The sequence below is a fragment of the Watersipora subatra genome, chromosome 7 (genome assembly GCF_963576615.1).
Source record: "Watersipora subatra chromosome 7, tzWatSuba1.1, whole genome shotgun sequence".
Classification (NCBI taxonomy): domain Eukaryota; kingdom Metazoa; phylum Bryozoa; class Gymnolaemata; order Cheilostomatida; family Watersiporidae; genus Watersipora; species Watersipora subatra.
Window position 1 is genome coordinate 41967075 of NC_088714.1, and position 16859 is coordinate 41983933.

The following is a 16859-nucleotide window of genomic DNA, read 5'->3' on the forward strand; positions in this document are numbered from 1 at the left end:
TAAAACATGCTGAACGTAATTTTATAATTTACAGTGCTTGCTGTTCCTGCCAAGCAATGATTCACATGAGGTATTTACTTCAAAGAATCTTCATTCTGGTTAGAGTTAGTGTATAGTATTAAAGTACAGCTGTTGAAGGCCTAGTAATTCTCAAAACAGCTCTTTTAGTGTTGCTATCTCATATACATTGATCGGTGTACATAGGCGCTTTTTATGCTTGCTGCCTCTTTGCTAACAAAATCCCAAGGTCTAAAAGCTTCATATCAGAGCAATTTTGACCAAAGAATAACACGTGTTTAATACGTGTTTCTACTCATTTGTGTAAATTTTCTGCTCTTTAAATGTCTGAACAAAACATCTAACAAACTCAACACACGCAACCAGCGATCACGACTAGCCACTACCACCAGGGACTTCGACCAGCGACTACAACCAGCGACTTTAACCAGCGACTACAACCAGCCAGTACGACCAGCCAGTACGACCAGCCAGTACAACCGGCCACTACGACCAGCGACTACAACCCCTACGGAGGAGCAGCTAATAATCAATGCTTCTTATCATCAGTTAAACAGAGCAGACGGTAAATTATCGCCCAACAAAATGGCATATTAGCAACAGCCCAGAGTTATCGTTAATATTTAATCATCTGGTAAATACGTAGCCAGTCATCAAAGAGTTTAAGATTTTAATAGAGGCGCTATAAATAATGAGTGTGGAAAGCAACATATTGATATCAATTACTCAAACAAACCGTAATGATAAGAGCCCACAAATTTTCATTAACTACCTTTCGAGTTTCACAGCTTCAACTGTAGTTGACAACACTCTTCTTCAAAAAATCACTCTCATTATAACCGTAAGTAGGAACATACTTTCCAAATGAATTCAAAATACTCAATGGTTTGACTTTTTCATATATCACTGATATGTTTCATATGTCAGTGATATGTTTCATATATCACTGATATGTTTCATATGTCACTGATGTTTCATATGTCACTGATATGTTTCATATATCACTGATATGTTTCATATGTCACTGATGTTTCATATGTCACTGATATGTTTCATATGTCACTGATATGTTTCATATGTCACTGATATGTTTCATATGTCACTGATATGTTTCATATGTCACTGATATGTTTCAATTCTCAGATATACCAGATATACACATCATGATGATTTTTTTTGTTCTTACCAAAAGATGCAGACAACAATTGTATTGCTAATTCTTTTAATGTTTTATCAAAAGAGATAAGAAGTATACTCCAACTCAAGCAGTTTTAATTCTTCCTTGTTTAATTTCAAATGTGTTATAATGAAAGTAATGCATATTACAAACATATATTTATATAGTATATATATTATATACAATGTATATTATATATATGATATATACATGTCTATTATATATATATAAATATATATATATATATATATCATTTATATATCATATATAGCATTTATATATCATATATGTATATCATACATATAATATATATATATATATATATATATATATATATATATATATATATATATATATATATATATATATATATATATAGACATATATGTATATATATGAGATATGCATATATATCGTCTCATTATATATATACAACGATTATATATATCACGATCTTGATAGAAAATATTGAAACATGATTACTGGCTGATTTTGGTTGTGAGAAGAGTGCAAGGGCTCCTCTGCAAAGACTACGCTTTCCATAACTATTTTTAAAAAGTGTCAGTCATAGACCTGTTAACTATAGTTTATAGGTCTATGGTGTCAGTTGTCAGAAGTAAGGGAACAGCCTTGTTGAATCTTTTATTATAAAATATATTGACTCTATTGTACTCGGTGTAACAAAGCTATATAATATTAATATAAAATGATATCTGTCACTTTATGTATAAATAAAATCATGCAAGTATTTGAATATTTTGTCAAGAGAGTACAAGTGGTAGAAAATATCTCTTACAGCAATATATTCTAAAATCTAAAAGTTAATTTGTCCATTCTACAATATATGATGTTAAGAATTGTCTCCCCTCAGAGTCTACCGTAATTAAGGAACACTGTTGTTATAAAGGTAGATGAGTCAGAGTCTACCGTAGTTAAGGAATATTGTTGTTATAAAGGTAGATGAGTCAGAGTCTACCGTAGTTAAGGAATACTGTTGTTATAAAGGTAGATGAGTCAGAGTCTACCGTAGCTAAGGAATACTGTTGTTATAAAGGTAGATGAGTCAGAGTCTACCGTAGCTAAGGAATACTGTTGTTATAAAGGTAGATGAGTCAGAGTCTACCGTAGTTAAGGAATACTGTTGTTATAAAGGTAGATGAGTCAGAGTCTACCGTAGTTAAGGAATAGAGTTATTATAAAGGCAGATGAGTGTCAAATATGCAGCCATCAATATTGAAATGTTCCTCTGCTGGTAATCAATAGATGATTTAAAGATTTTTCTTGGAGCCTCCGATTTGCGATGTAATATTGGCAAGATTTTTGCAATGTTATGCAGTTCTAGAAAAGAATTAAACGCTAGTGGACATGTAAGAGGATTTCATTTTATAGGTAATTATAATTGCCATTTTATAGTTGCTTTAAAGCTGTTGCAGAAAGGGTAGGCCCCCGGTAGGCCTGCAGGTCTAACAGCGCTACAGCAGCATGGTGCAGTCCTATAATCACAGCAAGTATAACAGCAGAACACTAGTGTGGTCTAGGTCTGTATTACAGCAAATGTAACAGCAGAACAGCAGAGTGTTCTAAAAAAAATCAGCATTCTACACTAAAAAATAATTGGCAATTAGAAATTTTTTTTATTAATAGATTATGTGTGACGATACATGAGTATAATAAGAACAGTGATAACAGAAATCAGTAGTTCATTTCGTCAAGTGTGGTGTGGTCATTGACTGTGGGGATGACTAATGCTGCCCAAATTAATAGGACCAACTTAACATGTACTTTTATAAAAGTAAATTATCTCGCCCCATTAACAAACAACCGATAGTTTTCACGTGTTCAAAATATGCTACAATAGATACGACAAACGGAAATATCACTGGGTTATAAATCTTAAATAAATACATTCGCTCATAAAGCAACCGTCCTGTTTCTTATGAGTAAGAATAAAGTAGAGATATTTAGATAACGCATGCCTAACAAGGCTAAAGCAAAAGCAGGTGTGTCTGTTTCATGTTTGGATGCAAAAGATTATCTGCAGAATGACAAAGTTAAGCTTTTGAGCCCTCTCCTATTAAATCAGACTTAACTTATTGTCGATCCTGGCTCAGCTTGTTTTTTCTCAGAATCCGCTAAACCGCTCATATACTGTCACCTTAATACATGCACTTTCATTAGAGTTACTTTACAATATAATAAATGACTTCTAAATGCCTTCTAAATGACTTCTAAAGGCCTTCTATTAGCATCAGTTTATACAACCTTCTAGTCATTTTGGAAAAAACCCTAAACAGAAACAAAACCAAATGAAAATGAGTGGCATGTTCAGCTGCGGTCATTGACAGTTGTACCTATGGGTAGTAAGAGGGGAGGGATCGGTAAGAAGGTGTCTAAAGACATTTGCCTTCAACCTTTAATGCAAATTTACCATGACTCTATTCTAAGCAATGCTTATGAGTATGAAAATTTTCCTGCCCATTTTGAGATGTACAAATGTAGAAATGCATTCTCGCTATTAATAGCTTAGACTAATCAGCTGAAGAGGTAGTTAATGACAACTTGTTGGTTCGCTAGAGAGTACTGGCAGAAAATCACTTTGTAACAAACGCTTTCTACTTTATACCAGTTGTGACGAAGTGTCAGTGAGATCTACGCGCATACGAAGTTTACCTCATCTATGCTATCAAAATGAGTGAGCAGCGTATTGAGGAGAATGGGTCAGAAGATGGCAAGCAATATGAAGTTCCCGATGGCTTGAATGAGTTGCTCTATGAGTTTGCCGTGTCAGTGCTCATTGACAAACCAGATAACTTGCATGAATTTGCTGCTGACTACTTCAATAAGTTGAAAGAAGAGAAAAAAACTAAATCTATTCCTATGTATATCATCGTTGATGATGATGATGAAGCAGGAGAGCCACTAGAAATCAGGTATGGTATAGAGTTATCAGTAGGCTGTGATCGACAGTTACTCAGTAAGTGTCTTCAAGTAAATTCTGATGACTAGATTTTTTGACAGCTACCTTCTACATTTTATATTTATGGTGAGGTGTTCAGTATGCTGTCATATTTATGGTGAGATGTTCAGTATCTGTTGTATCTATGGTGACGGGTTCAGTATGCTGTCATATTTATGGTGAGGTGTTCAGTATGCTGTCATATTTATGGTGAGGTGTTCAGTATGCTGTCATATTTATGGTGAGGTGTTCAGTATGCTGTCATATCTATGGTGAGGTGTTCAGTATGCTGTCATATTTATGGTTAGGTGTTCAGTATGCTGTCGTATCTATGGTGAGGTGTTCAGTATGCTGTCATATTTATGGTGAGGTGTTCATTATACTGTCATATCTATGGCGAGGGGTTCAGTATGCTGTCATATTTATGGTGAGGTGTTCAGTATGCTGTCATATTTATGGTGAGGTGTTCAGTATGCTGTCATATCTATGGTGAGGGGTTCAATATGCTGTCATATCTATGGTGAGGTGTTTAATATGCTGTCATATCTATGGTGAGGTGTTTAATATGCTGGCATATTTATGGTGAGATGTTAATATCTGTTGTATCTATGGTGAGGGGTTCAGTATACTGTCATATCTATGGTGAGATGTCTACGCTGCTGTATCCATAGCAGGATGGTTTTTGTAGGTTTCATTGTGGACGCAAAACTATCAATTGATACCAAACCTACACCATCCTTTTTTTGAACTAAAGCATAAAATCAAAACAATTTCTGGCTTTTTCTTTTTGAAGCAAACTTATTATAGAGAACCAAATAATACTTATAATGGCATTAGCTTGAGTATTTGTTACCCAGCTAAAGCTAATAACGCCTTCTGAAAATTTTGACAAAAGTTTGTTAGTATAACTTTACCACTGTGCTGTGTTCTTCTGCAGTATCATCATAGGCTGACGTTTCATATGTTTTAATAATGTGATACAAACCTCGTAGTAACTACAGTACATAGTATGAACGACTCATCTGTCCGTGCGCAGACTCATGTGTATGAATTCCAAACTAGACCACCTATTATAAAATAAGCTGTATAACCTTAAATGCTTTGGAATTATCTTAATTCTTTATTAGGGTAAAGAATTAAGATGTTTTTTAAACATCACATGGATTATATACAATTTTTTGGTATGTATTCTGGTAAAATGTGGGTCTGCCTGATTGTAATAAAAATGTTTCGTTACCCCAGAAACCTCAAGCAGAAAGCTTACACAATTCAAACCAACACATCATACTGTCTGCATGGTTTTACTGTCGATCAACACGACATGCTTTCTACACGGTTACACTGTTGGTCAACAAAACATACTGCCTACATAGTCACACAGCTGGTCAACACAACAGACTGTCCATCAACGTCTATACTAATCAACGAAATTGCACACAAATATATGTTTTTACTTTCCCTTTCATCAGCTCATTATTATCAGTTCTATAAGTGTTTTAAGTTTAATGAGTCTGTTTTGTAATATCTGGCAGCCCACGTCAATTACATGACAAACAGCTTGTAGTTTTTAATGTGATTTGCTGGGAGCGAGTTGCACAGCTAATAAATTGTTTTTCCCTAATTGACTTTAACCAGAACCATTATTTTAATGCGCCAGCCATAAAACCTCTTAAGAAAACCATAACATAAGGGCTATTCACCTTTCAGACAGTGCCAATCAACGGAATTGCACTTCCGTGTCATATTTTCATTTTATTAAGTCTTCAAGTACATGTACATGTGCATGTAGTCGTGCTTTATTTCTGCAAGTTTTGTTGTTTCTTAAAAAATATCACAACTCCCACTTAATGCTCATTGTAACAAATTTAAAGGGAAACAAAGGAAGGAGTTTTGGTCAAATATATCTCTCTAGAAACCAACTAGCAGAGTTTAGACTACTCATTTCAAGCTAAGGATGTACAGTTGAAGTTAGCCATTATAGCACTTCTCACATCCTTTGTAATAATAGTATTACAACCTGCTAAGATCTCACCATCTAAAGTTCATCTAAATACCATCTAAAAACTCTCGTCATCTGCCAAAATATAATAACATAATTACTACATAATCCCTGATACAAATTAGAACCTATTGCACCAAGTTCAACTGCCTTAATACAACAGTAATCCCAGAGTTGCGTATGTCTGCTGTGTCTTCAACTGCCTTAATACAACAGTAATCCCAGAGTTGCGTATGTCTGCTGTGACTTCAACTGCCTTAATACAACAGTAATCCCAGAGTTGCGTATGTCTGCTGTGTCTTCAACTGCCTCAATACAACAGTAATCCCAGAGTTATGTATGTCTGCTGTGTCTTCAACTGCCTCAATACAACAGTAATCCCAGAGTTATGTATGTCTGCTGTGTCTTCAACTGCCTTAATACAACAGTAATTCTAGAGTTATGTATATCTGCTGTGTCTTCAACTGCCTCAATACAACAGTAATTCCCAGAGTTATGTATGTCTGCTGTGTCTTCAACTGCCTCAATACAACAGTAATTCTAGAGTTATGTATATCTGCTGTGTCTTCAACTGCCTCAATACAACAGTAATTCCCAGAGTTATGTATGTCTGCTGTGTCTTCAACTGCCTCAATACAACAGTAATTCCAGAGTTATGTATGTCTGCTGTGTCTTCAACAGGAAACTTACAGAAAAAAATCGAGCGGCTCGACGCAAGTCAGTATCGGCTGAAAAATACAACCCGGAGGAGGATGACTCAGACGAGGAATCTCTCCCGATTCATCCTAAAACAGACGAGCAGCGAGAACACCTGAAACAAGCTGTCCAAAACATATTACTCTTCCGCACACTTGACAGAGAACAGAGAATGACTGTCATAAACGCAATGACGGAGAAGCACGTCAACTCAGGTTACTCTATTATAATAGATAGCCGTGAGTCTCGAGTATTCTATACGGCGACTAATGGTCATGAAAATTTACCTTGAAAACATTGCCATCGGCTTATATTATGCCTTTAAAGTTAATGACGTTGATGCCTTGTCCAGTATTATCATTTGTTTAAAAAATATGGCAGTCAGCAATGCTATTACACATGGTTCAGAAAATGAGAATTGCAAAACTTGCTGAGTAGGCTTCTTTTCATCATGACTGAAAGGCCGCTGCCGCTGGCTGTCGTAAAATCCTTTCATCTGATGAGTCTTCTCATTTTCCTTTCATTACCAGGAATTCCCAGTTTTGACTTTGACTTAAACTATTCACTTGATTTGTGTGCTGGCCGGCCGTTCAAAGCAATTGACCGCTCATTTTGAATATTTATTCACACTGATTATTAATATTGGTTCTTTTGTTTAATTGTATCTTACGGCCATTATATCACTGCAATATTTACCTTGCACTCTTCCAGTTGACGCGCAAACATTGTGCAAAGTAGGCGTTTGCAATTAACTACATGTATTTGTCATGATACAAGCCTGGTCATTAGCAGACTAAACAAACATTAATTTTAGATAATGTTTCTACATAAACTGTCTGAACTTTGAATCTAACAAGAAGCGACTAACTTTTATGTGTAGATGTGCCAACAGGAAACAAGAATGTGAGTGTTTTGTATAAAAAAAGATATGTGGGTACCAGAGGCTTTATACAAATTCTAACTAGCCAGGCTTTTGCTCTAGTATAATCTACTATGGCAAAAGTGCTGACAAAAATAATAGCAAGGACTTGTTTTAGTGTTGCATTTACCTTGTGTCACCAATATTCACATATCAGGTCTATGCTGAACAACATGAGGAATAACGTTCATCATGGAGAACAAAGAACGACATTTGATATGCAAAGTCTGTTACTAAATATACTAAAGATTGGTCACTTAGACTCATATTATTGTCACTTACACCTGTACTGTAGTCACTTACACCTGTACTGTAGTCACTTACATTTGTACTGTAGTCACTTACACCTGTACTACTGTCACTTACACTTGTATTATTGTCACTTACACTTGTATTACTGTCACTTACACCTGTACTGTAGTCACTTACTCCTGTACTGTAGTCACTTACGCCTACTGTAGTCACTTACACCTGTACTGTAGTTACTTACACCTGTACTCTAGTCACTTATGCCTGCACTATTGTCACTTACTCCTGTACTGTAGTCACTTACGCCTGCACTATTGTCACTTACTCCTGTACTGTAGTCACTTACGCCTGTACTGTAGTCACTTACGCCTGTACTGTAGTCACTTACACACAGACTATTGTCACTTGCATACATTTACAAACAGCTACATACATACCTTGCATATGTTAAATGTTAACTGATAGCATATAATTTTATTGCGCTAACAGCAGCAGATAGCATTATAGATTGAGGCTCTAATCATATTTATGAGTAATTTCTACCAAATACCAGGCTTTATCAACAACTTCAAGTTGTGAAAATGGGCAGAAAGATCTGCTATCTTTCCATAAAATTTACCGAAAACAGTTGTGGTGGCTATATAATTATATTAAAATGGGTCATTTTTTGCACTCAAGTATCTAAAAATGGTCCTTTTAAATCTTTATTCAAAAAACCAAAGCATTGGTATATTGGTATAATTTGATTTGAATTATAATTTGATTTGAATTAGCAAATTGGTATAATTTGATAATTATCTATTAAAAGAATAATAAATGTGACACAGACCTTTTTGGTATTTGCAGAATCTGCTTCAACTTTGCACTATAATTATCTGCCATGCTGGGTCATTGTAACAACGTAGTGTGGTGATTAGATGGGAAGAATGTATAAGAATGGTGGCCAACTCAAGTACTTTTGCCTCGCATTCACACATCGGCTAATTGCCAGAGTTGATGTTGTAATTCTTAAGTCAACGTTGTGCCAAAATATGGCTGTCTTTTGTCACATTTGGAGCTTGTATCGCAAACGGTTTGGTCTCCAAACCTAATGGTTTGCTCTTCTAACATCAAAATCATTATTATTATTATTGAAAAATAAAATATCATGATTCATATATTTGTATAAATCAATGTAGTTTTCAAATGCTGCCAGTTAACCTTAAAAGTAATTGATTCTACATTGAGCTCTCATGGCAAACAACCAATCGCTCCTATCTCTCAACTCCCCAACTGTCAGGTTTTAATCCATTTAGTTATACAGAAAAAGTCAAAGTTCTCATAATAAATATAACTTGCTTTCAATCCTCTTGAATGTTATCATTTAAACTATTACATCACAAGATATTTGAACATATCGCCTTGTCCCACACTTGCTCATTTCTGGATTTGTCTTACAGGTTTCAAACTCTTGCAACAACTATGCCCAGAATATTTATATTTATCCTTCCATACGCATGACCAACACTGTTTTCTATTTCGTGACACCAACATACTACATCCGCCATCGCATGTTTCAGTTTATGAACTTTCTGCTACTACAACCTACAATTCATTATCCTGACATACTATTAGATTACCAACATTTCAGGCGTGTTTGTTCAACTCAGTCAATAATTGTTGATTTCAGTTTCTTTCTCTTCTGGTATGTAACAAAAAACATTATCTTGTTCGTGATTACCAATGGCAATAAAAGGTTATACACACATATTATTTCATAAAGTAGGGTGTCGATACTTTTGTGCATTAATAAGACGCAGCGGCTAGCATGTCTAGAAAAGGTAATACCAGAATACCCTTTCTCAGATAGTAATGTTAACATATAACAACTACTAAAAACGGCAACTACAATTGTGGTTTAAATAGGTGAGGTGGTGATACAGCAGGGAGACGATGGGGACTTCTTCTATGTGATTGGAAATGGCATTTATGACGTCTACACACATGATGAGAACAAACAAGACAAGAAGGTGCACACATTCAATGGAAAGGGAAGCTTCGGAGAATTAGCTCTTATGTATAGCCAACCACGAAGCGCGACAGTCATAGGTGAGTCCATAGGTCTGTACCATGTGTTGTTAGTTGCTGTTGTGTTATAACTAGATGAACTTAGTACATCTAAATCTATGCTACTGTTTTAAAGACAGTTTATTGTTTTGATTGCATTATACAGGACAAACTAACAATTTCTTTCATTGCTTGAGAAGTTGACAGTTGCTGATTGTAACGACTCACCAGAAAGATTGATAATGATATCTGTGATTTGTATGACAGTTCACTGTGATGTGTATAGCTGTACATATTTATGTAGCAGTTCGTTGTGATGTGTATAGTTGTAAATACTGTAAAACCTCTAATCGAACACCACCTCTATTTGAACGCCACCTCTAATTGACCGCCACCTCTATTTGACCGCAATCTTGAGATAAGGGTTGAAAAATAGAGCGCCATTCTCTAATTGAACGCCGCCTCCATTTGACTGCCACTATGGCATTATTTAATCTTTATGTGCCATAATATCATTTGATCAGTAGAAAAGTGTCCACAAAATCGTATTAATAATGAATCCGGTAATTATTTAACGGTATTTCTATAACAGCTCACTGTAATATACATGGCAGCATACTGGTCCATAATAGTTCACTATCATTATAGTATTAACTATATATACATAACAGTGGACTGCGATGTGCATGGCCATATATTTTAGCTTCAACACAAGGTTTGCTCTGGGCACTTGATAGGAAGTCTTTTCAAAGGATAGTACAGAAGGAGTCATATAAGAACAGACAGATGTACGAACAACTGCTAAGTGAGGTGAGGTACATTGAAATTTCAAGCTAGACAAAGTTCACAGTTGCATTATCTTAATTGACAGATCTAGACCAGCATGTCATTTAAACTGATATAAAAGAACTTTTATGTTTTTGCATCAGCTAAACTCTAGAAAATATTGAATTTTGATTTGAGCTATGGTTCCTTGCTTTGCTAGCAACATCACAAAATTTAGAACTTTTTGGCATTCAAGAAAGTTTTGATTGTAAAGTATCGATGCAAATGTAAAGAGTACATCATTGGTCCTTCTAACGCATCCCTCTCTCAGTTTTCTCCTCCTCTCTTTTTTTTAGAAACCAATTTAACTGTCAACTAACACTGCTCTTTTCCAGTTTATGATGCTAACCAGTTACGCATGGTCATGCCAGCTGTTTCCACACTCTGGAAAAATGAGTAGAATCAATACCTTTCACTCTGGCACTCAGACCATTATGTTTACCATTTTTTAAACAAAACAGCATGAAGCGTTTTATAAATTTTTATGAGTTTGTAATCTTGATGAAGTTATCATATGGAAATAACTTTTGTCTCTGTCCATTCCTCACAAGAGCTACTCAGTAGATTAACTGTGTTACAGCCGGCTTTTAAAAATGAACATACACAATTTTTTTGTAGATTTTATCAGAAAGTATCGGTATTTTCTATTATTTACGATTGTTTTTGATGTTTGAGGTTATCTGATTGCAAGGATGTTTTTAGATTAAAATCAATAAAACTTTATAGCAATTTAAACGCTCCGAAGAAAAACATGTGCCAATTTATTTCACTTGTTGTAATCGTTGCAATAGTTGATATCGACTATTGCGCTCAAGTTGAAGCTTTACGCTCCGCTATTCTGTCTGTCTTCTTGCAATTATAGATTGATGCATGTTAGATTGATCTGAGTGTTTTAATTACGATGGAGTTTTATCGATTTTAATCTTGGAACATCCTTGCAATCAGATAACATCAAACATCAAAAACAATCGCAAATGATAGAAAATACCGATACTTTCTGATAAAATCTACAAAAAAATTGTGTATGTTCATTTTTAAAAGCCGGCTGTAACACAGTTAATCAAGCATTAAAAACAGTCACAAATGACAGAAAAACACTGATACAAACTAATAAAACTACAGAGATCTCATGTGAGATCTTATCTCTTTTGCTCTGTACATTTCTGCTAATTACATTTTACATCATACAAGATAGGGTATAAAATACACAAATGATATTTATTTGAATAGTTAAACTGCTCCTGTTCAGCAGATCACGTGTTCAAGTATGTTTGATCTGATTATTCATCTGCCTTCTCTACTGAAATCATGCGAATATTAGCCTGAATCATTCGTCCAATCAACTGTTTATACCTAAGGCGTGTGCTGCAGGTGCCCTTCCTTAATGCTCTGAGTGAAGAAGAACGGAGTTCAGTAGTAGATGGACTGTGTACAAAGGAGTTCAATGACAATGATGTCATCATACGGCGTGGTGATGAAGGGGATGGCATATTTTTCATAGAGCATGGTGTTTGCTCAGTTCGTCTTGATAAAGGTAATTTACTGTAGTCCTTTAGCCTTGACAACTTCTATAACTCATATAGCTTGCCCATTGTTTGAGAATAAAGTCAATAAAACGCACATCTTCAAGAAATGTGCAAAACAATCCCGGGTGTGATAGCTTGAACGAGTGCAAGCCCTGCGCAAAATAATACTATCGACTTTGTAGTTTATTGTTAATGTAGAATTTTCCAGTTTCAGCTTTGTTTCATGCTTCTAAGTTTTTGCATCTCTGTTCAAAGCTTGCAAGAAAGTTCTTATTGTTTTCATTAAAACTATTTTATCCTTTTCTATACATTTTCACTAGAATACTGACTTTTTGTAATGTACACAAAGCATTTAGACTCTTAGCGTAACATACATATGTATGTACATATGTACATACATATGTACATATGTATGTACATATGTATGTACATGTGTATGTACATATGTACATACATATGTACATACATATGTACATACATATTAACGAATGTACATACATATGTTCATATACATATGTACATACATGCATGCATACATACACTCATTCATAGATCGATAAATACATATGAACATCTATACATACTACATACATACAATACAGGCATACATATGTAAATACATACATATGTATGTACACACATACATATGTATGTACACACATACATTCATACAATTGTCCATACATATGTGCGTACATACGAACGTATGTATGTACATATGTGCGGACATATGTAGCCTATGCACGCGTGTATTGTATGCATGTACATATATATGCATGCGTAAATACATATACATGTATATATATACATTACATACACATGTACATACATACATGCATGCATATATACATACATACATGCATACAATACATGCATACATACGATTAATCATATGCATGTGCATAGGTATGTATGTGCGTACATACGTACATATGTATCTACATACATACGGACATATGTATATATGCATGTATTGTATGAAGTATGTATGCATACATGTAAGAATATATGCATACATACATATGTATGTACATACATATATACATACATGCATACATACAGGTATATGATGAGAATGTTCCTGTTCTGATAAACTAAGAAATATAAAAGACATGCTCTCAACTAACTTGTTGACCTAGTTTTTTTATTAAACCTGACAGCTGCTCACCAAAATGTCTAATGCCTAATAGGTCTTCAAAGCGTAGTCAGTTTCTTTCCTTCTTTCTTTATATCTGTATATATATGCAGAGCCGTATTTTATTATCAGTTGCAATCGCTAACTCTGTATCGCTTTGCTTCTGTAAGTATGTGTTCTTACATTGTACATTCTTGTATTATGTTAGCTCTAGATAGTGACCTTGTCTACTGTCGGGTGTGGCTCATGTTTTGTTTCATCTGCAGTCAATAACCGTGTTTCTACGCTTCGGCTAGGTTTGGAGTTGCTCACTCCTGATGAATTCCCACCCTACCAATTAATGATTCAGAGTTGCATTGTATACGATAGATCTTTCCACGATTCGCGATGTATCCCTCAAAACAAATTATGTTAAAGCAGACTCTCTTCCAATTTACAATTACACTGATCACACTAGGTCATATTGATCTCAATTACCAGATCTAAAAAGTAATTATTTCATCACCCTCGTATGAGCAACCCATCTTTGGCATGTAAATGAAAATGTCCAGCAGAAACAGTAGTGAGTAGCAGTAGAACATTCTCGTAGCAAAGACCTGCGAAGTTGTGTGCTGACATTGTTTTACCTCCACATATACCTCGGAGAGCGTATGTGAGTACTAGCTGTGCTACCCGGCGTTGCCGAGGTAATAAACAAGTATTTGGACAGAAAATTGATTTGTTTTTAACATATAACAACATTTGCCATTTTAACTTTCAAACTACATATCATGACAAAAGTGTTTTGCGTAGTTGAAATAAATTAAGAAAAAAATAAAAACAACTGTAAAGGTTTTAAAACTTTGTCAAACAACTGTAACTTTTAAACTTCATATCATGAGGAAATTATTTTGTGCAGTAAAGGTTCTTTTTTTGGAGGCATTAGACAATGTGTAACTTCTGAAAATACATGTATTTAACAAATCAATAAAAGAATATGACAGAATATGGTAGTATTTTGTAGTTGAAATTTTATTAGAACAATGTCTGCCAAAAATGGTTGAATGAAAAATTAATATTAATAATAAAAATCGGAAACTAACTAAGTAATAATAACAGTGATAGGAAAATGAATAATGTTTAAACTTCAAACACAATACTCAAATTATGTTTCAAACATGCAAGTTGAAATAATAACGATAATGAAACAAACTTTAAAAACTTATATTATAAATTTCAAAAGTTATAAAAAGTTTATAAATGTAATAAGAGAATGGAAATCTAAATATATATTCAGGTTATCTTTTAGGAGCTTTTGTGAAACTGGCGAACTTGCCTTATCTGTCTGTTGAGGAAAGGAAATTGCGCTTGTTAATATACTATATGGCTATTAAAATAAACGTTAAGTTACAAGTTGAAAAAGATTCATACAAACAAAGATGTTTTTAATTTTATTTAGAAGAAATAACGTAAAAGATTTTTTAAACAAACAAAGATTTTGTTCGTATTTAATTATTGTGGAACACAAGATACCAAATCAGAATCCAAAAACAATGTAGCTGGGAAAAAGTTTTCTGAGCAGCTAGAATAAATTATTAGCGAATTAAATGTAGATGTAAAATAAATAGCAAGTGTGTAAACTACGAAATGTTGATTCAACATATATATGCTGGTAACGTATATAATCAGTACAAAAATCGCCAAATTTTACGTTCGAGATAAATTAATCAAGCTTTAATGAAAGAAGACGAATAAGCATCGTGTTGCATACACTTAGGTCACAAAATATTTCTGAACAGGAGCATTGTAACTCGTGGACGCAAGGCTAATATAATTAGCACACGCAGGGTGTATCCGTTATATGAAAACGTATCTGATCACTATGGTGTTTTAGCCCATGGTAGAGAGTCCGAATCAGAAACTTGTCGATGCATTCGTCATGAGTTCAAATCCATCAGACTGCGGAATTTTAATATCAAGATTTTAACAGCTATAGCTGGAGGGACACACATACTTTGAGAAATATATATATAGTTTAAGATTATTGATTCAGATCCATCAGCAGTGAGTGTTTTATCATGTTAAGTAATAAATAGTCTCATAGATGTCTTCGCACAAATTTAGTGAAGTGAAGTCGAATGCGTTCAGATTTTACTATTTCTTTGATTGGAGTGGAAGCATCTCCAAACTCATTAAAAACATAGACACGCAATGATAGAATTGTCAGATGGATTATCAATTGTCAGGCAACATACTCTGCTAATCAACTACCACCACATTATTAACAAACACAACACTTCTTGCGATAGACGTAGTATACTAGGAAATGTACAAACCTTCAGTAACACTTAATGAGCTTTTAACAGTTGTCAGGTTGCAGACATTAAATTTTTAGTTTTTTATTATTTAGCTCAAAATCCCATATTGTTTTATTTTGTAGGAGCTGGTGAGGTTGAGGTCAAAAGGCTTTCCAACGGTAAATACTTTGGGGAACTTGCTCTATTGGACAATTCAAAAAGAACTGCTAGCATATATGCCATCGGTGATGTAAAATGTGGATTCCTTTCTCGCGACTCATTTGAACGGCTGCTGGGACCTTGTCGAGACATCATGAAACGTGCAACAGCCAACTTTGAATTTAGCAAATAATAGCCTATTTGATATATACAGTTATTGCCCCCAAAATATGTGTTGCCTGTCACATGTCATCAGCTATGTATCATCTATCAAGGCCATGTTTTAGCTATCATAAGCTGTATGTCACAAATTGTCAGATAAGTGTCACCTACCAGGAGTTATGTGTCACCTGTCAGTAGTAATCATGTGTCACCTGTCAAGAATCCTGTATCTCACCGCAGAGGTTATGTGTCACATATTGTGTGCCATGTAAAATCTATTGCAAGTGTCAGCAGTTTCTATTACTCGTACTATTTTAGCAAACATGTAGTGGTTCCATAACTGTGCTGTAATGCAAGCAGTTGTCTACTCCTGCTTCTTGGACAACAATTGCTAGTCTAGTCATTATGTGTAACTAACTGGTTATTGAATTTTTATTGACTCGTTAAAAGTTTACTTTAAAGTGATTAAATTTAGTGGCAGACTGTTTTTATCTTAACACCTCTGAAACAACTCCAAGCCAATAAAAGAGTGAAATAGGGAGGTAAATTGTTAGTTATATTCCATCAGTACTTGAGAATCAGCCTCTTTCCTTTACAAGAAGTTATGACATCTAGCTCAGGGTTTCCTGATTGGGGTGCACGTCTTCCTAAGGGGTGCAAACTGCCGTTTGCAGGGGTACAAGAAACAATTGTGAAAACGGAAAAAGTGTATTTGT

The 16859-nt window shown here is 34.7% G+C and overlaps 1 protein-coding gene across 1 annotated transcript; it reads left to right on the forward strand.

Annotated features, from left to right (window-relative positions):
• The first annotated feature begins 827 nt into the window (after positions 1–827).
• Positions 828–16656, forward strand: LOC137399871 (cAMP-dependent protein kinase type II regulatory subunit-like). The gene is made up of 7 exons (XM_068086122.1): positions 828–859; positions 3822–4125; positions 6832–7061; positions 9920–10102; positions 10764–10870; positions 12257–12419; positions 15966–16656. Exons 2-7 carry the CDS (start codon positions 3884–3886, stop codon positions 16172–16174), a joined length of 1134 nt encoding a protein of 377 aa, XP_067942223.1. The 5' UTR covers positions 828–859; positions 3822–3883; the 3' UTR covers positions 16175–16656.
• The last annotated feature ends 203 nt before the right edge of the window (positions 16657–16859 follow it).

Excerpts from the sequence above, each read along its gene's own strand:
- LOC137399871 (XM_068086122.1), top strand. The coding sequence starts at position 3,884 with ATGAGTGAGCAGCGTATTGAGGAGAATGGGTCAGAAGATGGCAAGCAA. Across the intron at positions 10,103-10,763 it reads ACGAAGCGCGACAGTCATAG|CTTCAACACAAGGTTTGCTC; the intron begins GTGAGTCCATAG and ends CATATATTTTAG. Across the intron at positions 10,871-12,256 it reads ACGAACAACTGCTAAGTGAG|GTGCCCTTCCTTAATGCTCT; the intron begins GTGAGGTACATT and ends CGTGTGCTGCAG.